The following is a 24,050-nucleotide window of genomic DNA, read 5'->3' as shown; positions in this document are numbered from 1 at the left end:
CCTATCCTATTACATGACCACCATCCAAACCGGTTGAAGATATCCCGCGCTACCATCTCCCACCGGACAGATCCAGTAACCAAACGCTCCCTGGCCTCCGTCGGAGTGAGTAAGGACCACATACGGATCAGCGCAGTAGCCCGGAATAAAACCTGCAAAAATGACTACTTGGTGTTCTGTTAAATGCCAAATCATTTCTGCAATTCCAAATTGCCCATAACAACGCACAAACTCCTACACGAATGTGTCTAGCTGTTTCTGGCTCTATCCCAGCAAGCCACGTCCCAAATAACGTGTTGACCGAAGTCGGAGGAGTAATGTTAAAGGCAATTTGCACAAAGCGCCACAACCCTCGTGCCAACGGGAAATCAAAGAAGAGGTGCTTGATAGTCTCTTCCCGATCACAGAAGCTACACCTAGTAGAGCCTGTCCAGTTTCGCTTAACTAGATTGTCCTTTGTTAAAATTACTTGTTTATGAACAAACCACATAAACACTTTGATCTTCAAAGGGACCTTGACTTTCCAAACCTCTTTGGAACTAGGAATAACACTAGAGTTAATAATATCGATATACATCTATTTAACTATGAACTCCCCAGATCTAGTAAGCTTCCACCACAACTGATCAGGCTGAGGAGTTAACTGAACCTCCATCAGTCGATGAACCAAGTGAAGCCATGCTTCCCACCAATCACCCACAAGCACTCTCCTAAACTGAATGTTAAGTGGAATGGACTGCATGACCGTAGCAACAAGAGCCTCACGACGCTGAACAATATGATAAAGGGACGGATACTGGGTCGCCAAAGGCGCGTCACCAAGCCACGTATCTTCCCATAATCGAGTGTTGTTGCCAGTACCGACAATAAACCTAGTTCTGTTAAAGAAGGTAGCTTTGACTCTCATGATCCCCTTCCAGAATGGCGAATCAGTTGGTCTGACAGTGACCCAGGATAGGGTCTTGGACTGCAGATATTTACTACGTAAAATCTGTGCCCATGTTGCCTCCGTCTCAAGTGACAACTTATACAGCCATTTACTAAGCAGGCATCTGTTCTTGACCTCTAAATTTTCAATACCAAGGCCCCCCTGGTCCTTTGGTCGACAGATAATATCAGCGTTGGTAGTCGGTATTTTCTCTTAAGTTCATCACTCTGCCAAAAAAATCTGGATCGATAGAAGTCCAGTCTTTTCCTAACCCCAACTGGGACCTCAAATAAAGATAATAGGAACATAGGTAAACTCGTGAGCACCGAGTTAATAAGAATCAACCGGCCTCCATAAGACATGAGTTTTCCTTTCCAGCAACTCAGTTTCTTCTCAAACCGATCCTCTATGCACTTCCACTTGCTGTTTGTTAGCTTACGATGGTGAATGGGAATACCTAGATACGTAAAAGGTAAAGCTCCCACTTCACAACCAAACAATTGTCTATATGTCTCTTGTTCGTCTTTGGCTCTACCAAAGCAGAACAGCTCACTTTTATGGAAATTAATCTTAAGCCCCGTCAATTGTTCAAATAAGCATAACAATAACTTCATGTTTCTCGCTTTAGCCAAATCGTGTTCCATGAAGATGATTGTATCATCAGCGTACTGCAGGATGGACACACCACCAACGACCAGATGAGGCACCAAGCCACCCACCTGACCGGCTTCTTTTGCCCTCCCTATCAGGATCGCCAACATGTCAACCACAATATTGAATAATATTGGGGACATAGGATCGCCTTATCTCAACCCCTTATGCATTTGGAAATAATGGCCTATATCGTCATTCACTTTAATACCAACACTCCCTTTTTGCGTGAATGCTTCCACCTGACGTCACCAAGCTTCATCAAAGCCCTTCATGTGTAAGGCCTGTTGAAGGAACGGCCATTTGACTTTATCATATGCCTTCTCGAAATCCACTTTGAAAATAACTCCATCAAGTTTTTTCGTGTGGATCTCATGGAGCATTTCATGAAGGACCACAACCCCTTCCAGGATGTTCCTGTCCGGCATGAAGGCTGTTTGAGTAGGCTGCACCACGGCGTGCGCAATCTGTGTTAGCCTAATCGTCCCAACCTTGGTTAAAATCTTGAAACTGACATTCAGAAGACAGATAGGCTGAAATTGCTCGATTCTCACGGCCTCTGTTTTCTTAGGGAGCAGGGTTATTGTTCCAAAATTTAGCTGGAAAAGCTGCAAATGTCCCGAGAACAAATCATGGAACATCGGCAATAGGTCCCCTTTAATAATGTACCAGCACTTCTTATAAAACTCAGTCGGGAAACCATCCGGACCAGGTGCCTTATTATTTTTCATCTGGGCTACGGCCTCGAACACCTCCTTTTCCGAAAAAGGGGTGGTTAATATATCGTTCTCCACAGCCGTAAGTTAAGGTATATCGCCGACTCTAGACTCATCCAGAGACACACAGTTCTCCTCTGGTGGTCCAAACAATCGTTTGTAATACTCAGTAATGTAAAGCTTCAAATTTTCCTGACCTATAATCGTACCCTCATCTTATTCTAGCTGGAAGATTCTCTTCTTCCTATGTTTGCCATTGGCAATCATGTGGAAGAATTGAGTGTTCGCGTCCCCCTGGACCACTCTTCGTACCTTGGCCCACAGAGCCCACTTTAATTCTTCTTCACGAAGGAGTTCTTTCAGCCTCATCTCAGCGTCAAGCTTGGTATGAAGCTCGGTGGCAAGCAACACCGTGGTTTCTGCTTTAACATCTAAGGACTGAATAAGGGCAAGGAGCCGTTCCTTTTCAACCTTATAGATCCCACTGAGATGTTTAGCCCATCCACGTAGGAAACTTCGCAGATGCCTAATCTTATTCTGCCAACGCTCAAGTGCATTCCTACCACCTACATCCTTAGCCCATTCTCTGGCTACGAGATCCAGGAAGCCTTCTCTTTCAAACCACGCAAGCTCGAACGAGAACAAATTCTTCTTGCCCAAGTAGGTAGCCCCACCAGAGTCAAGAAAAAGAGGCGTGTGATTAGAAATCCCGCGAGAGAGAGCCTGGATTGTTACACAGGGAAACTTCTGTTCCCATTTGACACTAGCGAGTATCCGATCCAACTTTTCAAACATTGGATTTGGCAAGGCGTTAGCCCAAGTGAACTTCCTACCTGAAAGCTCAATCTCTCTCAGATCCAAGCTTTCAATGATAGTGTTGAACATGAACGACCATCTCCCATCAAAATTATCATTGTTCTTCTCATCACGTCTCCTAATAATGTTAAAGTCTCCCCCAATGAGAATGGGGAGCTGCTCAGAACCGCAAACTCTAACTAGGTTGGCCAAGAAATCCGGTTTTAGTTCTACCTATGCGGCCCCATACACCGCCACCAGAGCCCAGTCAAAACCGTCAACCTTAGACCGCACCCTGAACTTTACAGCAAAATCTCCCATGAGCACACTTCGAACTTCGAGAGAATCGCATCGAACACCAAGTAAGATTCCTCCTGATCTCCCTCTCGGTGGCAGACAATGCCAGTCAAACTCAATACCCCCTGAAAGAGTGTTAAGAAATTATGGCGAGAAATTCGCTCTACCAGTTTCCGACAGCGCAATAAAATCCAGACGCTGTTCGATGGATGCATCTGCAAGAAACCTTCCTTTAGCCAAGTCCTTAAGACCTCTTCTATTCCAAAAGATTCCTCTCATATCTCGTCATGGAATTTTTTAGCCGTGTGGATCCTAGCACTCCTACGCACTGCGGACATTGGGTAAATCTTGTGCTTCCATTTGCGCTTAGGGCTGGTCCGCGCGTCCGCCCGGTCCACTCTCCCCGTTTCAGGGGGTCTAACAGCATCCATCTCGACACTCTCATCCTCCTCCTCCGGCTCCGGGAGGGGAGGCGCGAGATTGGCACAAAAATCATCGAGCACTCAGATTCCCAAAGCATCAATCTCGGAATCATTCATGGGTTTGATGGCAGCTAAGTTTCGAATCATATCTAAAGCCCTCTCAGCTTCTAGATCTAGCAAATCATTGATGGAATTAGAAATTTCACCATCGTTACTACCTAGAGAAATTCCTAGTTGGTTTGCATTATCAATAATCTCATCGTTCGAAAAATGCAAGATGGAATTAGAAGTGTTCACTGACATACCAGTAGTGACCTGGACGTCACGAAGCTTGGCCGCCCTCACGGCGCACCGCTACTACATGTCGTCCACCTTCGGACGGCCTTGAAGACGACAGCTCAACCGTCGGCCCTCAGACGCCTGGTCCGAAATCCCGTCGAACTGAATAACCTCCTCCCGAGTGAAGTTGCCCGGGGACTGACCTCCCGTCTCCCCCCGAACACTCAACCGGTCTCCATGATCAGGAGAGGGCTCCGAGACAGCTGATGGGGAACCAAGGGCCTCCTGCCCCCGCTCCCCGCCCACCTCGGACTATAGGCCAGGAGTGGTCACCGGCGCCAACGGTGGGGCGGTCCCCCTAGGCGCGGAAGGAGGAGAGGACCCCGAGGCCAACCGCCCCAAGCCCCCTCCAAAGACTGGGCCTGCCTCCTGCAGCGTCGGCCCAGTGATAGGAGAAGGGGGCTATCGGTGTCAAAACCGGAGGATCTCAGGTAGGGGGTCCCGAACTGTGCGTCTAGACCGGATGGTAAAAAGAGGCAGGGGACATGAAGTTTTACCAAGGTTCGGGCCCTCTCGATGGAGGTAAAACCCTGCGTCCTGCTTGATTAATATTGATGATATGGGTAGTACAAGAGTAGATCTACCACGAGATCGAGGAGGCTAAACCCTAGAAGCTAGCCTATGGTATGATTATTGTTGATGTGTACGTTGTCCTACGGACTAAAACCCTCCGGTTTATATAGACACCGGATAGGGTTAGGGTTACATAGAGTCGGTTACAATGGTAGGAGATCTACATATCCGTATCGCCAAGCTTGCCTTCCACGCCAAGGAAAGTCCCTCCCGGACACGGGACGAAGTCTTCAATCTTGTATCTTCATAGTCCAGGAGTCCGGTTGAAGGTATAGTCCAGCTATCCGAACACCCCCTAATCCAGGACTCCCTCAGTAGCCCCTGAACCAGGCTTCAATGACGACAAGTCCAGCGCGTAGATTGTCTTCGGCATTGCAAGGCGGGTTCCTCCTCCAAGTACTTCGTAGAAGATTTTGAACACAAAGGTAGTGTCCGGCTCTGCAAAATAAGTTTCCACATATTGCCATAGAGAGAATAATATTTACACCAATCTAATCTGCTGGCGTATTCCGTAGCGTGTCACACCACGGCCAAGCCTTTATCCGAGTCGTTTCATTATCCCACCTCAGCGCGTTATGCGAGGCGGTTTCTTCAGCACGTCTTGTTAAAGCAGAGATCATGTCCCCTTATTCCGGGATTCTCATCAATACGGGCGTGGGTAACCCAACCGCGCCATTGATTACGGCGCTTGGAGATAAGCAAGTTTTACCAGACTGGTGGGGACATGTAGTTGTGTCCACCCATATAAGGGGATAAGGATCCACCTTTTCACCTACGCCTTCTTCCTCCTTCGCCTATCCATTCTTGCGCACTCGCGCTCCAGCGCCCAAGTCCGCACTCCCCACCTCAACCTTCTCCAGCCATGTCCGGAGCGGGAGGCAAGTGGATGGTCTCCTCCGTCACGGAGGGACATATCAAAAAGCTGAGGAAGGCCGGATACCTGTCTAATGGCATCGCGTACCGGCTCCCCGAAAAGGGGCAGCTCATCCCCACCCCTAGGCCCCATGAGAGGGTGGTGTTCCTCCCCCATTTCCTCCACGAACTGGGCTTCCCTCTCCACCCATTTTGTAACACCCCGGACACACCCGCCGGTGGTCGTTACTCCTGGCAGGATCTAGACTGGCCCCACAAATCAATACTAGTCTTTTCTGCGCACTTTGTCCTCACTCGTGCGCACCCGGGAGCAACTTCCCGGTCGGTCACCCATCCTGACACTACTCCAAGCTGAGCACGCTTAACTTTGGAGTTCTGTCTGAATGGGCTCCCGGAAAAGAAGGAATTCCTTATTGATATGAGTAGTCTATCATCCCTAATAAGACAGGCTATCACATACACCCCCACTCAGAGGAACCGACGTCCTCGTCGGGCCACAGGAACGTCCCTCTTGGCACAAACGTCTGTGCTTCCAGTCTGGTACATGTGCCATGCCGGGTGCCACGACGGGTCACAAACGTCATGAACAACATGACCACGCACCTGTCCGCAACCATCCGTGTAACCGCGAGGGTCGGCTCTGATACCAACTTATAACACCCCGGACACACCCGCCGGTTATCGTTACTCCTGGCAGGATCTAGACTGGCCCCACAGATCAATACTAGTCTTTTCTGCGCACTTTGTACTCACTCGTGCGCACCCGGGAGCAACTTCCCGGTCAGTCATCCATCCTGACACTACTCCAAGCTGAGCACGCTTAACTTTGGAGTTCTGTCCGAATGGGCTCCCGGAAAAGAAGGAATTCCTTATTGATATGAGTAGTCTATCATCCCTAATAAGCCAGGCTATCACACATTTGTCCGGGGGCTCATGTTCTACTACGGCCTAGATTTCCACGATCTGGCCCCGAACTTCGTCCTCAACATCTCGGCGTTTATCATCGTGTGCGAGGCCTTCCTCCGCATCCGCCCCCATTTCGGCCTATGGCTCAAGACTTTCAACGTCAAGCCGAAGGTGGTGCACGGCAACCAGGTGGAGTGTGGGGGCGCCATGGTGGGCAAGATGGCCTACGTCCTATGGCTCGAGGGCTCCTTTGTCGGGACCCTGAAGGGGTGGCAAGCGGGGTGGTTTTACATCACCGAACCACGCGAAGCTGAATGGGTCGCACCCCCCGAGTTTCGATCCGGACCCCCCACGCGGCTCACCTCTTGGAAGGAGACGGACCTGTCTTGGGGTAAAAAAGGAGAGCTGACCGGACTCCAAACATGCATCCAAACCCTGGCGGACAAGAAGCTCAAACTTGTCAACGTAGTCCAGGTTATGCTCATCCGCCTGATCCTCCCGTGTCAACAACGGGCTTTCAACCTATGGGAGTTCGACCCGGCGCGGCACCAAACTCTGAGCAGCCTCTTCGACATGATGTATGAAAATGCCTGGAAGATGCTTTTCAAAGGCGTCGAGGCTCCCGCGTCCCGAGGATCGCGGATTTAGTGCGCAGCGTCACGCTCTCGCAGTAAGCTGTTATTTTCCTTTTACAGGGCATCAATTTTTCATAGTTTGACTCCATGCGGGATTTAAGCTCCCTTACCTTTGACAGGATTGGCAGGTGACGTCCGGACAGATCAACTGTCCGGCTCCCTTGCCTGAAGGCCCAGCGGACGCTCGCTTGGCGAAGCTGCTGGTTCCGGCACCCTATGTGGTGCCAGAGAAGAAGGCCGCGAAAAAGGCCGTGGGGACTCGAAAGAGTGTCCGGCGCCAGGAGGCGTCGGATCCATCATCCGATGGTTCCGAGGTGCATTCCTCCCGTGAAGACGAGGAGGAAGAAGAGGATAACTCTCCCCCTCCAGCGGGAGGAGAGAAGAAAAGGAAGGCCGCCCTCTCTGGGGAGGCCGAAGGGTCCAAGAAGGGGAAAGCCCTTCCTCCGGAATACTCCACCGATGTCGAAGGCGGAGAGGAATGGCAGCCCAGGGCCAAGCCCCTGGCGAAATCGTAAGTATCCGGATACCAGAGTAATTCATAGTATTCATTTATTGCACAGCTTTCCCTTACGTCGAATATGTTTATGCAGCCCACCCAAAGACCGGCTCGACGCGTCGTCGAGTGGCTCACTGGACTCGTCGGATGTGAACTCGCTTCCGACGGCTTCCTCCCCCCGCCCTACGGACGACACCGAAGTGTTTTCCCAACAGGTTCCAAGCCGGGAGGAGGCGTTCGGGAAGAAAAGCCGAATAGAGGATCAAATAGAATTCACAAGAGTCTAACAAAAATGAGTCAATATGCATATGCAGGCTTGCCTGCTTGCGTCCGCCGCACTGACTGCGGAAGTGGACGCGCTAAAGCAGAACCTCGAGCGGTCCGAGCAAGAGCTCGGTCGTGCCAAGAAGCAGCTCGAGGACAATGAAGGTAAGAAATACCTTGTTTTTAAATATATAGAAAAAGGTGTAATTGCAAAGAATGACAGGATTATCATGGCTATTTTAGGGGCCACGTCTGAAGTGGCGACCCTTAAGCAAGCGCTGGTCGAGGCCGAGAAGAGGGCGGCCTCGGAGCGCACCGAGCGGGAGAAGTATGAGGCCGAGGTTGGCAAGGTGCAGCAAGAGCTCCAGGCTCTCATGGAAAAACATGAGAGTTTGGAGCTTGACTCACAGACGCGAGCGTCCGAGCTCGCAGTGGCTATGGAAAATGCTAAGTCTGCCAAGGCCGAATCCCAGAAGACCCTCCAGGAGTTGGATGAGGTGAAGAAGATAGCGGCGGGTAAGGCATTCTTTATGCAAAGCAGACACATAAACGTGAGTTACTTGTTACTTACCCGAATCCGGAGCTCTCCAGAAGTGTTCGCATATCTTCCCCGGAGTGTGTCGGATGCCGCCGCATTCTATCGAGCCGAGGAGGGCAGCTCGACAGAGAAGGTGTTCTGGTCTCAGTATGCTGAGGCCGGACACCCCGTTCCCCTGAGCGACCAGCTGAAGCAACTGGTCGAGCTCCACAAGGCGGCCGAACAGGCCATGAAGGGCCTCATTGTTTGGCTGTGGCCTGGAGGGGCTCTGCCTAGGAGCTACTTCGGGCTGGTGCGGCGGTTGGTGGAGGCCTGTCCAAGTCTCGAAGTCATCAAGCGCTCCGTCTGCATTGAAGGTGCCCGTAGGGCCCTTGCCCGTGCTAAGGTGCACTGGGGCAAGCTGGATGCTGAGAAGCTGGTGAAGCACGGGCAACGCCGGGGAAAGAGCATCGCAAGCCCGAGAATTACTACAAAGATGTTCTAAAGGGTGCATGCCTGGTGGCGGATGAATGTTCTAGGGATGTAATTTTTGAGTGAAACTTGCTCGTTTTGTCCTGTGTGCTGAAAACTTGTTTATATGCGCTAAGCAATGCTATTGGAATTTAAAATATTACCTTCTGTGCGGTTGTTTATCAATTTTGAGAGATGGCGAGTCGTCGGCTTCTGCCCCCGTGCCGCTAGTGCTGGGGTGTTCGGGGATAAACCTGAGCGCTCTTTTTCCCATGGTTGGGTCCTTCGAGGGAGGCGCTCAGCCCAACGAACAAGGCAATCGGACTATAATGCGTGAACACTCTCACTTAGCCATAGAATTCTATAATTTTAAATTTCGGCGAAGCCCCTAGTATTCGGAAGACTGAGTTCGGGGCGCTATCCACGCCTTGGCCGGACAGAGCCAGCTCCTCGCCCTAAGCGGCATAAGTCTTTAGGAACTCGAAAAACCTCTCGAACAGCGACCAGCTCTCGCTTCATCATGACAGTCAGTTTTAGCTTTCTCCACTGAGGTGCTCGACCCAGCTCAACTGGGGCACAATCACAGTGGTTCTCCTAGTGCTACCTTAGCCGATATAGCGGAACGTAAGGCACCAAAACATAGGAGCCGGGCAAACCCAACTATTGACCCAAGACATGATTCGGAGCCGATGCATATAATGCTATAAGTCCGGGGTGCCACACTTGTTAAAGTGTTCGGACTTCTCACACCATATTGAGGGGTACTAAAGCCCCTGACGTATTTTGGCCGTACCAACGTGTACGGGTGCAACATGTCGTTAAGGAACATATATAAGGAAAAAATGTAATGCAAAAATAGACGAAAGCTATGCATTGTTTATTAAAAAGGGTTGCGATTAAAGCAGAACGATACAAATAATGCGATAAGTGGGAGGTTGGACTAGTTAACATGTCCGTTCCAGGGGCAAGCTGCGGAATAGTATGCGGAATAGGTATACTGCTCGTGATAGAGACCACCTGGGAGTTCTATGCTGCGGCGTGGCTTGTCTGCTTCCCTAGTTCTTGCATCGTTTGTGCGGCAATTGAACTGCCGACAGGCCTTCCGAAGGATGGAGTCCTGAAAGTAAGAGAAAATTAAAAAAACCGGCAGCCCCTGGTTTAAGCCGTATTTTTGGGCGTGCCGTGATGGTGCCCCTCCCCCTGTACCCATGGTATCTCTAGAGCGTAGTTATGTACACAAAGTACTGGCGTCGCCTTTTTGCGAGGGTTGGGGTTGGGGCCGCATTGCTATGCCTGCTCGGGTTGTGCCAGGCGGTCTTGTTGTAGGTTACTCCGGGCGCGCTTGACGGTGTCCGGTCGTTTAGTGGCCGGACTGGAGAACTGCCTGGAGAGGCTGCTTTGTACTTCCGCTTCAAGGGCCGCCGTGTTCTCCTCCGTTCGGAGGGAGCGTTCGGTGTTTCCATTGACCGTAATTACTCCTCGAGGGCCTGGCATATTGAGCTTGAGGTATGCGTAGTGCGGTACCGCGTTGAACTTAGCGAATGCGTTTCGCCCGAGCAGTGCGTGATAACCACTGCGAAACGGGACTATGTCGAAGATTAACTCCTCGCTTCGGAAATTATCCGGAGATCCAAAGACTGCTTCAAGTGTGACTGAGCCTGTACAGTTGGCCTCTACACCTGGTATTACGCCTTTAAAGGTCGTTTTGGTGGGCTTAATCCTCAAGGGATCTATGCCCATTTTCCGCACTGTGTCCTGGTAAAGCAGGTTCAGGCTACTGCCACCGTCCATGAGGACTCTAGTGAGATGAAATCCGTCAATAATTGGGTCTAGGACCAATGCGGCGAATCCTCCATGACGGATGCTAGTGGGGTGGTCCCTTCGATCAAAGGTGATCGGGCAGGAGGACCATGGGTTGAACTTTGGGGCGACTGGCTCTACCACGTATACGTCCCTTAACGCGCGCTTCCGCTCCCTTTTGGGGACGTGGGCTGCGTATATCATGTTCACCGTTCGCACTTGTGGGGGAAAACCCTTCTATCCACTACTGTTCGGCGGCCGAGGCTCCTCGTCGTCATCGCTATGCAGCCCCTTGTCTTCATTTTCGGCGTTTAACTTGCCTGCCTGCTTGAACACACAACAATCCCTGTTGGTGTGATTGGCCGGCTTTTCGGGGGTGCCATGTATCTGGCACAAGCGGTCGAGTATTCGGTCCAAACTAGACGGGCCCCTAGGATTCCTTTTGAATGGCTTTTTCCGCTGACCAGATTTAGAGCCTCTGAATCCGACATTAACTGTCGTATCCTCAGCATTGTCGCCGTTAATGAGGCGCTTCTGCTTGTTGCGACGCGACCTGCCACTACTGTCCCTGGTGTCCGAATTACTAGGGTTCTTGGTCATATTGTTGCTACGAGCAAGCCAGCTGTCTTCTCCCGCACAAAAGCGGGTCATGAGTGTCGTGAGTGCTGCTATAGATTTCGGCTTTTCCTATCCAAGGTGCCGGGCCAGCCACTCATCACGGATATTGTGCTTGAAGGCTGCTAGGGCCTCAGCGTTCGGACAATCGACTATTTGATTTTTCTTTGTTAGGAACCGTGTCCAGAATTGCCTGGCCGATTCCTCTGGCTGCTGAATTACGTGACTTAAGTCATCGGCGTCTAGGGGTCGCACATAAGTGCCCTGGAAATTGTCGAGGAATGCGGCTTCCAGGTCCTCCCAACAACTGATTGATCCTGTTGGCAAGCTGTTAAGCCAATGCCGAGCTGGTCCTTTAAGCTTGAGTGGGAGGTATTTGATGGCGTGGAAATCGTCGCCGCGGGCCATGTGGATATGAAGGAGATAATCCTCGATCCATACCGCAGGATCTGTTGTGCCATCGTATGATTCGATGTTTACGGGTTTGAAACCCTCGGGGGTTTGAAACCTCTGTACTGGGCGATATCATGATGTAGCTCCAATGAGCTGTGTTCGGCCCTGCCGAATTTGTGGCCGGCGTGACGGTTACCGTCTCGAGCCATGGGGCGCACACGCGATCCCTAGATCGATCATGTTTGCCTTGCCTTGTCCTCCAACATGTCTCGTAAGTCCGGCGCATATTCCCGTGCCTTGGTACGGGGTGCGGCTTGAGTGGAGGGTCGGGAGGCCTCTCTGTCGCGGCCACGAGGTGGCCGGTCGGCCGCATCAAGTGTTTCATCCTCTAATCGGGGTAGCAACCTGCGCTTTGGGTAGCTCTTGGAGGGACGTTCGAGTTTATGCTCTTCGGCCGCAAGGACTTCAGTCCATCTGTCGACCAGCAAATCTTGATCAGCTCTAAGCTGTTGCTGTTTTTTCTTGAGGCTTCTTGCCGTGGCCATAAGCCTGCGTTGAAAACGCTCTTGCTCGACAGGATCCTCTGGCACGACGAATTCGTCGTCGTCGAGGCTTGCGTCGTCTTCGGAGGGAGGCATATAATTATCATCCTCGACCTCTCTGTCTGCCGCTCTCTCATGAGGGCTGGTTTCTCCATCCTCCTGTGCTAACTCTTGCTGGAGGGGGTTTTCTTCAGCACTTTCCGGAGTATTATTATCTCCCGTGCTGGAATTGCCGTATTTGTTTTGGCGGGATTTTGAGCGGCGCCGATGACGCCGGCGCTTAGGCTGTTTCTTGGAGGGGTCATCCTCCGCTGTTCCGTCGCCATCTCCCTCTTTTGGGGTGTCCACCATGTATATGTCATATGACGAGGTGGCTTTCCAGGGCCTAGTAGGCGCTGGTTCTTCATCTCCTTCATCGGCGTCCATACCGTCGATGTCTTCGGAGTCGAAGTCGAGCATGTCGGTTAAGTCGTCAACAGTGGCTACAAAGTGGGTGGTGAGTGGGCTTTGAATTTCTTCATCATCCGTACCCCAACCTTGCTGACCATAGTCCGGCCAGGGCTCTCCTGATAAAGAGAGAGACTTCAGTGACTTCAGGATATCGCCGAAAGGCGAGTGCTGAAAGATGTCCGCGGCAGTGAACTCCATAATTGGCGCCCGATCGGATTCGATTGGCAGGGGCGTGGAGGGTTCGGAGTCCGGAGAGGAGTCCGGCTCCTTGGAGTCACGAGTCTCGCAGAGTACGGGCTGGTGTTCGGCTCAATCGCCATTGGGGTCGCAGGTCCAACCGCCCATCCTCGATCGGCGCAGTTGGCTCCAAATTAAGGGTCAGAGCCGATGCGGGTGCGGCCTCTAGGGCACTGTTCGGCGGCAGAGCTAGATCATGCTCGTCATGAAGGTGCGACACGCTCGGCAGTGGCTCGAATCCGTCGAAGATCAAGTCCCCGCGGATGTCAGCCGTGTAGTTTAAACTTCCAAATCTGACCTGACGGCCAGGGGCGTAGCTTTCGATCTGCTCCAGACGGCCAAGCGAATTGGCCCGCAGTGCGAAGCCGCCGAAGACGAAGATCTGTCCGGGGAGGAAGGTTTCACCCTGGACTACATCGCTATCGATGATCGTAGGAGCCATCGAGCCTGACGGCGATGACACAGAGGAACTCTCAATGAAAGCACCAATGTCGGTGTCAAAACCGGCGGATCTCGGGTAGGGGGTCCTGAACTATGCGTCTAGGCCGGATGGTAACAGGAGGCAGGGGACACGAAGTTTTACCCAGGTTCGGGCCCTCTCGATGGAGGTAAAACCCTACGTCCTCCTTGATTAATATTGATGATATGGGTAGTACAAGAGTAGATCTACCACGAGATCGAGGAGGCTAAACCCTAGAAGCTAGCCTATGGTATGATTATTGTTGATGTGTACGCTGTCCTACGGACTAAAACCCTCCGGTTTATATAGACACCGGATAGGGTTAGGGTTACATAGAGTCGGTTACAATGGTAGGAGATCTACATACCCTCTTTGTAAAAGCTTGTAACTCATTTGTACGCGTTACTCGTAGTTAATTCATACCTCAAGCATAAGACCCCAAAGACAACAAAAATGGACGGGGCTCTGGTATTTGTAGTAGTTTAAGGCCACTCTCGCGGGCAGCTCGGGAGAGGAAAATCTAGCCACCGCCGGGAGACCACCCACCACACCTGCTCCCCTCGCCGTTGCCAGTGTGCGCAGCCGGGCAAAGCTTGTGCAGCGGCGGCGGCGGCAGGGCCGTTGTTCCCTTCTTCTCGGGCTCGAGTGGCGCGGGCGGCTCAATCTGGCGGGGATGGAAGCTTGGCACAGCGAGGTGCACTGAGGAGCGCGAGTGGGGCGAGCTCGCGAGGTTCTGGCGCCATGGCGGGCACGGGGCTGCGTGGATCTGGCGCTGTCGCTGGTGGACGAGGCGGAGAGGAGTTGTGGTGCCACGCGGGCCCTTGAGCGGGCGGGCGGGCGCAAGGAGACGGTGTGGGGCTGCGGCGATCTGGCGCAGTCGCCAGTGCTTGAGGCGGAGCGGAGGTGCGGTGCTACCAGTGTCTTGAGTGGCCGGGCGGGCGCAGGTCGCTCGCTGCCGCGGCGAGCGCCCTTGGCGGTGGTGTGGCGGGCACTTGCAGATCCGGCTAGCTGGTGGCCAGGGATGCAGCGGACAGCCGCGGATGCGGCGAGCATGTTGGGGCTGGCGTTGGTGAGGCGAGGCGCGAGGCTGCGGATGGCCGACCAGATCTGGGCCCGTCCAGGCCGGAGGCTACGCGCGGGGTTGCAGTGCATAATGGAGGAGGTCCGAGGCTGCGCAGCGGGCGAGCGCGGGTAGTGCTGGAGCAGAGAGGCTCCGACCGCGGTTGGATGCGGGGTGTAGGACCCGATATGGTTTCTGCAGGCCCGTCGTCGGCGAGGCTTGGTGGTGGCCCGGCACAGCAGTGGCGTGCTTGTTATGTGTGGGGTGCGCGGTTCAGTGGAGGCACGGGTCGACCTCGACCCGCTGCGTGGGAGTGGCTGCCCCGGGTGAAAGCTTGGCCGGTGTTGGTCAGCCGACGGCGACGGCGCATGTGGGTGTCGCTATCCTCCTTGGAGGCGTCGTCGGGAATCACACAGTCAGATCTCCCGGATCAAGTCTTTCGGGTGAAAACCCAGATCCTGCTACAGGGTCGGGCGGTGGCGTCGTCTTCAACGTTGTTCCCCTCTTTAGGGCACCGTCTTGAAGACTTTGATCCCTTTGGTGCTTCCAACAACTGGACGTGCACGGCGGTTCTGTGGCAACGATGACGACGGTGAGCAATGTCGGAGGCGTGGCCTTCGTCGTGGTAGTCGACTCTTCTTCTTTGGCGTGTCCGTGGGTGTTCCTTGATTGCCTGTTGCTGTGAAGTCGAAGCCACGGTGGGGGGCCGGTGGTATACGATGACGCGTAACAGATTGACTCATTCGGTGATCCTCCGTGACGCCACCCCTGCCTAGCTTCCTTAGTAGTTCGCCGTCGGAGTCGGAGCTGCTGCCTAGTATGGATTGGTTTGGAGTGTTGAGCCGCAGCTATCAGGGTTGTAGTTTTTTTTCTTTCCCTTTTCTCTTTCTTTGATCTTCGGATCTGGTCCTAGGACCTTCACCATCTTGTTGTTTTCCGCTGCTTCCCGCTATTATCAATGAAATGCCAGCGATGCTGGATCTTTCAAAAAAAAAACTCGTCAGCACTAGCACATCGGCACATGGCACATGACCCATATCCTTCGGATCATAACTTAGGGGTCAAGTCATATATGGAGTCATCGTGGTATCAGTTACCAATCAAGCAATAAAAAAAATCTGATGAATCAAGCAATATAAATCAAATTGCGCCTCGTATTTCAAGACAGGGAGAGTACTTTTTTCAGTATGTCGACCTCCCTCATTCATGCATCTTCTTTAACCTATGTTCTACTTCCAAATCTGCTATGCAGTGCCATTTTGGCCTTCTTCATAGCAATAACTATCGAGTTTGATCAAGTCCTTGTGATCCCAAAAAGAAACAGAGCATTTTCCACCTCAGCATTGATCCCAGAATCAGTATAGTATAGCACTAGCGATCTGTTAACCTGGGAGTAGGAGACATTTGGTTTTAGTAGACTGTTTTGTACAGGACCAAAAATGTAAGGAGCTGAGGATCATTATGGGTCTTGCGCCCACGCAAGACTGTCCAGATCCAGATAAACAGCACAACAGCTCAGTTCCGGGTTCAGGATGATACCATCTGCAGCTGCATTTACACCTGTTTGGTACGATTCAGAAACCGAAACACAAATTGTATGATTTGGTCATATCTTATCGTGCTAGTTGGACAATTCAGTATTGTCTATATTTTTTTTTCTACTAGGACATAGGCCCGTGCATTGCAACGGGAGATCAAAACCCTGGTTCATATCCTCTATTTGAACATGGCATCCCACCCGTATTGTTACATATCCTCATTCACGTCCTCTTTCCTTATGTACACTTTCTGTTCATAAGAGGAAAGAGTGAAAATATCACATAATCAGTTTTAGTGTTATCCTAGTTTCTAACATTACGTCAAAAGGTGTATATAATTCTATTACCCTTATTTTTTTACATTTTTTTCACAAATTCGGATCATCCTTCTATGTATATAATTCTAATGTACATAAACCGAATATAATCTCAATTGATCACAAAATTTCTAACATTTTTTGTTAGCTGCATATTAATTTTTGATGAAAATCAATGCTATCAATGAAATAAAGTTTTGTGATCAATTGAGTCCGCAAACTTAGGTGTCTTCATAATGAAAAGCTAGGAGTCCGCAATATTTTCATTTGATCGAGGTTTCGTTTTATCCATTTGCTTCATACGACCATAATTTCCTTTAATTACAAGAGATGGCATGGTCCTCCCTTCCAGTCTCCATTTCACGCGAGTTAACTGATATTCACACCCCAACTTTTTTACTGTGTCCTTTTCTGTCTTCTTTCTTATATTGCGAAATTCCTTTGCTTTCAAGGTTAAATAGGACCCACACTTCAGCCTCTGTTCGTTATTCTTGATGTCTTTTTTATTCTGTGTCAACTTGTGGGCTATATAAACTGATAAAAGATCATGTAAAAAAGCGAGGTGAGACTATTTAAATGCATAATGAGCGGTGTAGTTAACATACACAGGAGCAAGCTTAGCTGGTCCTAGCCTGAAGGAGGCAAATACCAGGTCGTGGGCTCGATCCTTAGTGCAAGTGGCAATTTTTTGCGAATCCTTTTTCTAAGCACAAGAGCAGGCCCATGGCCCAGTACGTTTGTGACATACACCAAGAAAAGGCCCAGAGCAGCGTTGGCGTGCATAGACCCCAAAAAACAGCGGTAACGGTAACGAATATGAATCTGTTTTGTAGCAAAAAATAGTACCACCTCGAATATAGTAAAAAATATATATAATCACCTAAGCAGGACGAAACCAAGAATATCACCTTGCTTTAATAGTAGGTAGCATAGCATATAGTAAGTATAGATATAGATTAAATGCATGGCAGAGTTTATTTTTCTATGGTACTAGAGTTGAAAAAAAGAAGCCATCTATAGACTCACTTCGGAAACAGTGATGAAAAGTACATTTTAGATCACACGGTGTGGAGAAGTTCTTTGCGTGGCTTGCCATCCAGGACCGAATTTGGACCACTGATCGTCTAGCACGTCGGGGATGGCCGAATTGCCATCTTTGCCCCCTCTCCAAACGGGAGCCGGAGTCTGGACTACACCTCTTCGTCAAGCGACAACCTTGACAGTTCGACATGGCACCTTCATGACTCCATTATGGATTGGTGGGTCAGCCAATCGAGTTTGTGCACTCCCAACAGGAAAGCCATGTCATTTTCAGCAACAAGAGCATGCCACCCCCAATTCTGCTAAGCAACATCAAGAGTGAAGCCTTCACCTGGGTCACCGCCGGGGCTAAGAAGCTGGGTACTATAATACTGGGAGAGTAACACCACTTTGTATTTGTTCGGCTCGTGTAAACACTCTATTCTTTCTTAATTAATATATGAGGTAAATCTTTTGCCTCGTTCCGAAAAAAAGTACATTTTAGAATCATAAGGCATGTCGGTCAAGAAAATAATTCTCGGAATATTAATAGTTGGGACAATGTTGCTGCATATATACCGCATATCCGAGACGGAATTCAAATGACCGCAAAAAAAAAGATTTATGAATCCTACAAGTGTCAAGTATACCGCTGTTATCTACTTCAGTATATGCTACGTATCTTGGCTGTGTAAGAAGAACCTGGGGCTGTGTCACCTGAAATGAAAGATACTCTTCTATGCTGAAGAGACCGAGTGTGCAGATCCGGTGGCCCGAGTATCTTTTTCGCTCAATCTCCGTTTCATCACCTTCTTGATCTCCTCCTCCTTCGTGTCCGCAAACTGTATCAGTTCCTTGAAGCTGCCAAGGCGCGTCGGCTTTGGCTTCTCTGGCCGTATTTGAGCAATGGTGGCAGCGGTGACGGCAGCAGCAGAGTCGCTTGGCTCACTGGGAGGTTCGGAGCTGGAGTACCTGCTATACTGCCAGCATATCCTTGCGAAGTAAACCATGAGAGCAAAGACGCATATCAGAGCACACAGCAGGAAAAGGCCCCAGAAGCTTCCCAGGCCAAGCCTGACTGCTCCCAACCCACTGTCATCATCGCCGCAGGTCGGATCTGTGAGCCACTCGTCGTGAATTCTCTGGAGCTGGCCACTCTCTGAAAGTTGAAGGATGGCGGTTGATAGGTCTGCAGCAAGGGGGGAATCTCTCTGGAATGCCTGTAAAGAAGGGGAAAAAAAGAGCAGATATAATTTTCTCCTTTTCAAATGTGTAACTGTAAATACATAACGATTCATCGGATGCTGAACATACAAATCCCCATCCCTCCTTCGTGAACTCCTGACCGACTATTCTGAAGTTGCAGTGGGTTGAGAGGAAGATCTCAACGCATGGCATCTCGTCAACAACTGCAGCAACACCGCCGTCTTTCGGCCCACGATTAAGGGCATTGGCGTACTCCTCAACCGTGCTCAGTGGTACTAACCGGGATTCGGGAATATTCAGCTCGTCAATCAGGTAATTTCGGACAAATTTTCCAGCTGGGTATCCGATAGGTAAAGCGCTAGCAACCAAATTGTCAAGTCCAGTTATTCCAGTTGCTAGCTGCTGTACTGTGAGGATCGACGTCAAGCTAGCAGTGTAACTTGAATTGATGATCAGCACGACAAACAACCATATTATCAGCACGAAACGCCCAAGAGCACTTACGGTGTTCTCCCCTGTGGTGAGTTTTTTCAGTAAGACATTTTCATCCAGATGGGAAAAGAATACAAAACAGGAGTTAAACATAATATCATGTGATGTATTTAGTGGACTTACTGTGTGCAAAGAACATCGTTGAGAAACTGAACCTGAAAGAGAAGCATGAACTGTCAGTTAACTTCTTATAGCTAACATTTAGAAAAATTACAAAGATACAAAAATCATAAAGTTACAAAACAATTGGTGAGAACAAAGGAAATAAAAGAAACAAAAATAATCACTTTGGCTCTCTTCATTATTTCTGAATTCTTATTCAAGCCAGATTGAAAACCTAAGATAGAACAGATCCTTGGAGTAGCAAAGGAACTTACCAAAATATTGTCAGGATTTGTCGTCGTGGAGAGCCTCGAAACTCCTCATTAGTCCGATGTTCAAGAATCCAAACAACCACTCCCACAAAAATGAAAAGAGTGCCTGTTACACACCACATCTCTAATGTGAAAGGTTTAAAGAAAGCCCAGGCATTTGAATTTGCTTTTCTCACTGGCGCTACTATCACAAGCCCTGCTTCGATATAAGGCTGTGTGAATTCTGCAATCTTCGTTCTATTTCTCACAATAGCAAAGTCACCTACAGCTGCATCAAGGGCCTAGAGAAAAAACAAAAAAAAATCAGATGATGAGAAGCAAAATGATCAAAGAAGCAGAGCAAAGCATGCAAACATACATTGGTGGCAATCCTACTAATAATGTCGTCATAGTTAGGATTCTTTGACCCATCCCCAATTGTTATGAACTGGCAAGGAACTGGGTACGGAAGAAGTTTAATTGCTGCGTTGAATATATCAACACTGTAACCCGTCACATTATCAGGGCCCTTGCCAACTGAAACCAACTCCCTAAAACTTGGTTTATTTGGAACACCAACTCTCAGAGGCTGGCCATTGTTAGGGAAAACCCACCCTCTCGGCTTAGTAGTTGTGTCGCCTGGCCACACCACACTATGCAACTGTTGGGCACTTGTTGACGTATTCGGTGGCTTCCGATACAAAATTTCGGGAGCAGAAACAGAAAGACCAGAGTAATTACTCCAATAGCCAATCAAACGGGACCCAGTACCACCAACATTAAGGATATCATAAGCTGGGCGCACCAAATTGCGGTCTGCATTAAACTGAACCAGACCTGTTAGCCCTGTCATGTTTGTGAGCAAAAGTTGCTGTAGCAACTGATCACCACCATCAAATATTTTAAGCTTTGATAGACGCAAACTGCTTCCATTTGAATTGTGCAACCTTGGATCTGCAGAGAAAGTAATTTGCTGCCCACTATTGAGATATTCATTGATAGCACGGGCAACAACCCAAACCGAGTCATAAGCATAAAAACCGTACGAATTCATGCCAGAAGCAATGCTCCTATTATTAGCTGCATTATTCCATTTAGCTACGAACTTCCTCTTGGCATCAGAATCAGGAGTGTGCTGGCGAAGAACAATTAATCCTTGTATATAACTCATGGCTTTAGGATCTCCAGGCCCTGAGGAGTCCAGGACAGCAGCTAACCAATCTGTTACTATCCAGACATAGCCAGTGCCCATCATCTGGAGTTTGTTCGCTATAGCAAATATTCTCATCCCTGCATCAGGATTGACATGCACAACAAACACCCTTGATTCCATCATGTTTGCTCTAAACAGTACATCATTGATCAAATCCGTGTCTGAGTTTGGAGGAATGGCTGCTTTATGTGAAATTCTTGCCCGCTTTGCTCCAAGTGCATCACCGAGGACTGACACCCCGCCTCGGCCATAATCATCATCCACAAATATAGCAGTCACCTCTTTCCACTGAAAGTAATCAATAATGCTAGCGACAGCATGCATTTGGAAGTAGTCACTTATGGTACTCCTTAAAAAGTAAGGATACTCTGATGCAGATAGGGTTGGATCAGTTGCTGCAAACGATAGAAGTGGAACATGTAGCTCATTAACAACATGTGAGATGACATGGCCTATTCCAGAGGATTGAGGGCCAATGACAGCAACCACGTTTTTCTCCATGAGCTGCAGTGCTGCAACAAAGTACCGTTTTATGAATCAGTTCATAGGCTATTGAAGCAATTAGCAACTGTCTTACATACACTAACTGGAGATTATAAGGCAAGGAATATTGCATTAGGAAAATAACTATAAATTATCTCGGGAACAAGAGATGGTATGTACGTATATTTATATGAATTAAATCTACTAAATAGGTGATACCAGTTCTAGGGCCTTAATAGGCTGGTCTATGGAAGTATCTGATAAAGTGTGTTACTAACAGCACAAATTATTTATCAATGGAAAAAAAGTATGTAGTGGCAGGATGTAGATTTTAAACTCTTCATCCAAAAACATACCTCAGATGGGGACATAAAAGAGGGGTGGCTATCCGTACTGAATGCATTTGGAAAATACTGTACACGCTAGGCCATGCAGGTCCATTGGTTTAATGACTAGTAATTGACGAACTAAAGCTAAATTTCTAAATCAGCTACTATAAGATCCTTCTAAATTTATGCTAGTACTTAACTATTGTTCAGAAAATTTTATTCCAAGTTTCCAACAATATGAGAAAATTAGTTATGGTACAAAACATATGGTGACAAATCTGTCACTCTGTTGCGGTGATGTCCACACATGCCACAAAGAGAATAAGGAATCTCGCATGATAAGAAAGTGAAGAATTGGATGCTCTTCAATACATGTTTCTTGCACCTTAAGGGATGCTGTAGTTAGTATCACAAGTTATGCTATTTTTTGATCCATGGTACCAGTATGCTTTTTGTCTGTTCCTCTTTTGTTGCCAAAATAATCAGGTTAGCACAATTCTCAAGAAAGGGCACGATCCTCATGGAAGTTTAGAGCAACAGTACTTTAAGCACAGTTGGTTTCTCCATTCCCAATCAAGCCATTATTGAATCATCTCATAGAACACGAGCTAGGCAATTATTGTATTAAACTAAGTAAAATATTCAAGGAATGGGCCACCCCTATAAAAAAGGAAATATGAGACATACTATCCAAGGAATCTTGACCTAATTCAGAGTTCAGACTAAGACATCAATGCACTGAGATATAGTGATATTACACTGCAGCTCAATTGTTTCGTTGCTAGTCAACAATTAATTACCCCAAATTTATGACACCTAATCTAAGAAGTGAATCTCAGACAGAAAGACAGCAGCAATTAACTAAACAAAGTATGATTGGAAGAATAACGAAGATTCTTATGTAAAAATAAATAAATAAATGAAGTAACAGGTTTCTTCATATATGCACCAGAAGGCCTGGATCAAAGAAACTAAGAAAAGATACTCATCAACTCTGACGTGTAAGTTCTGTCATTTTGTAACAAGTGGCGACTACTTTGCTCTTTTTTTATGGAAGCAGATTGAGATGCAATAATTTACAAGGCCCAGGGCACTTTGAACAGATATGCTGGACAGATTGTGGTGCCCTCGTGGCCTCATCTTTGCCACTACTAATAGTAGCTCATGCTGAGATCTCAGTAAAGAAAAAGAAAAATGAAGCTGTTGTTAAACAATTGAGCACTTCTCAGATTAGTTATCTTGGGTCATGGCAAATCCCTTCTACGTGCGAATGAAAATACGGTTTTGTTATTTCTGGGCCGATTGAGAAATAATTATTTCTATGTTACCAGTAAGAACAATTTGACGCAAATACGAGAACCGTGCAAGCTATCGACGTCGACCCGGAAAGAACTGATTCTTACTCAATGGAGCTATCGCCACTCGCAGTAGAAAAACTTTCTTTCTCATGTGCAACTACTAAAGCAGGAATTTTCTTTCTCCATCAACAACTTCACTTTGTAACCAGTTGGAGTAAAGCAGCACATGCTTCCCAATCAGATATGGCTAGTGGAAAAGTCGCCGAATCACTCGAATTAGCCAGGAATTGGGGTCGTGAAAGGTAAGTTGCAATCAAATCCGTTACTTATGGGGGAAAGAAACTCATCTGTTCAACGCTAGTGCTAAAAACAGAGTAATAATAGTCTAAGAGAAGAAAACAGGGTGATAAAAGAAGTGAAGGAATAACAAACCTTCGATGGTTCCAAGAAACCCGCTGCAGTTGGTGTCCTGGCTGATCAAATTCAGGGTGGTTCCGGCGAGCACGGTGCGGTCCGCGTTGACGTCGTCGACGGCGAGCTCGATGGCGAGCCGCGCCGCGCGGCCAATGGTGGATTCGTACGTGAAGAGCGCGCCCACGGACACCGCCCTCGGCCGCCGATTCGGCCGCTGCGCCGCCGCCGCCGCCACGCAGAGCGCCAGGCACAGGACCAGCAGCCTGCCGGCGCCCATTGCCCCCGTCCCCAAAGGCGCCACCCGGAAGCGCGCGCGGCGCTAGAGCGCGGCCCTGCCCGAGAAGCGGAGCCCCGGGGCGGCTCGCATCGGCCCGCGGCCGGAATGAGCGGGGGAACTCGCAGGAGGGCCGAGGAGCGGCAGAGTAGGAGGAGACGGTTGGATCAAGAACGGAACAGCTCAGAGAGTGGGGTGAGGTGACGCAGATGAAGACGATGGCTTTGAGGCGGGCGTGGCAGGGGGGAAGAAGAAGAAGAGGACGAGCTGGGGCAGAGCTCTCCCCGTCCCCGTCTCCGTCTCCTCCTCCGGCCTGGGCCTGGGGCTGGGAGGGAGAAAGAAAGAAAGCTTGACGGCGGCGTGGGAATCGTCGAGTAGCAGCGAGTCCACCAACGGGGCGACTGTGGCGTGTTGTGCGGTGCGTGCGCTGCCGCAGGCGCTGTTGCGTGTGTGCATCACATGGAGAAACGGAAAGGGAGAGGAGGGGAGGCGGAGACGCTCAGACAGCTACTGTTGGATGGCGACGGGGGCAGGGGAAGGAATTCATTCCTCTTTCCCGCGGGCACTCCGGGTGGTCGCCTCTCGCCGCTAGAGATGATATTTTTGGGGGTCATCGGGGCGGTTATCCACGAAAATCACCTGAGATCCATCCATCCGGTGGCCTCAAGACCCA

At 49.4% G+C, this 24,050-nt stretch overlaps 1 protein-coding gene across 2 annotated transcripts; it reads right to left on the bottom strand.

The window, feature by feature from the left end:
* Positions 1-17,832: 17,832 nt before the first annotated feature.
* Positions 17,833-23,848, bottom strand: LOC119330038 (glutamate receptor 3.5-like). Of its 2 annotated transcripts, XM_037603144.1 has the most exons (6): positions 23,122-23,821; positions 19,746-21,091; positions 19,391-19,668; positions 19,137-19,168; positions 18,630-19,036; positions 17,833-18,535 (listed from the first exon to the last, which is right to left on the bottom strand). In XM_037603144.1, the coding sequence occupies exons 1-6, from the start codon at positions 23,378-23,380 to the stop codon at positions 18,053-18,055; spliced, it is 2,805 nt and encodes a 934-aa protein (XP_037459041.1). In that variant the 5' UTR covers positions 23,381-23,821; the 3' UTR covers positions 17,833-18,052. The 2 variants fall into 2 exon arrangements, with proteins under 2 accessions (XP_037459041.1, XP_037459042.1); XM_037603145.1 differs by lacking the exon at positions 17,833-18,535 and having other exon boundaries at positions 18,805-19,031; positions 23,122-23,848.
* Positions 23,849-24,050: the final 202 nt, after the last annotated feature.

This window comes from Triticum dicoccoides, chromosome 7A, assembly GCF_002162155.2.
Source record: "Triticum dicoccoides isolate Atlit2015 ecotype Zavitan chromosome 7A, WEW_v2.0, whole genome shotgun sequence".
Classification (NCBI taxonomy): Eukaryota; Viridiplantae; Streptophyta; class Magnoliopsida; order Poales; family Poaceae; genus Triticum; species Triticum dicoccoides.
The sequence above is the reverse complement of the archived record's forward strand: the minus strand, read 5'-3'. Positions and strand labels throughout refer to the sequence as shown.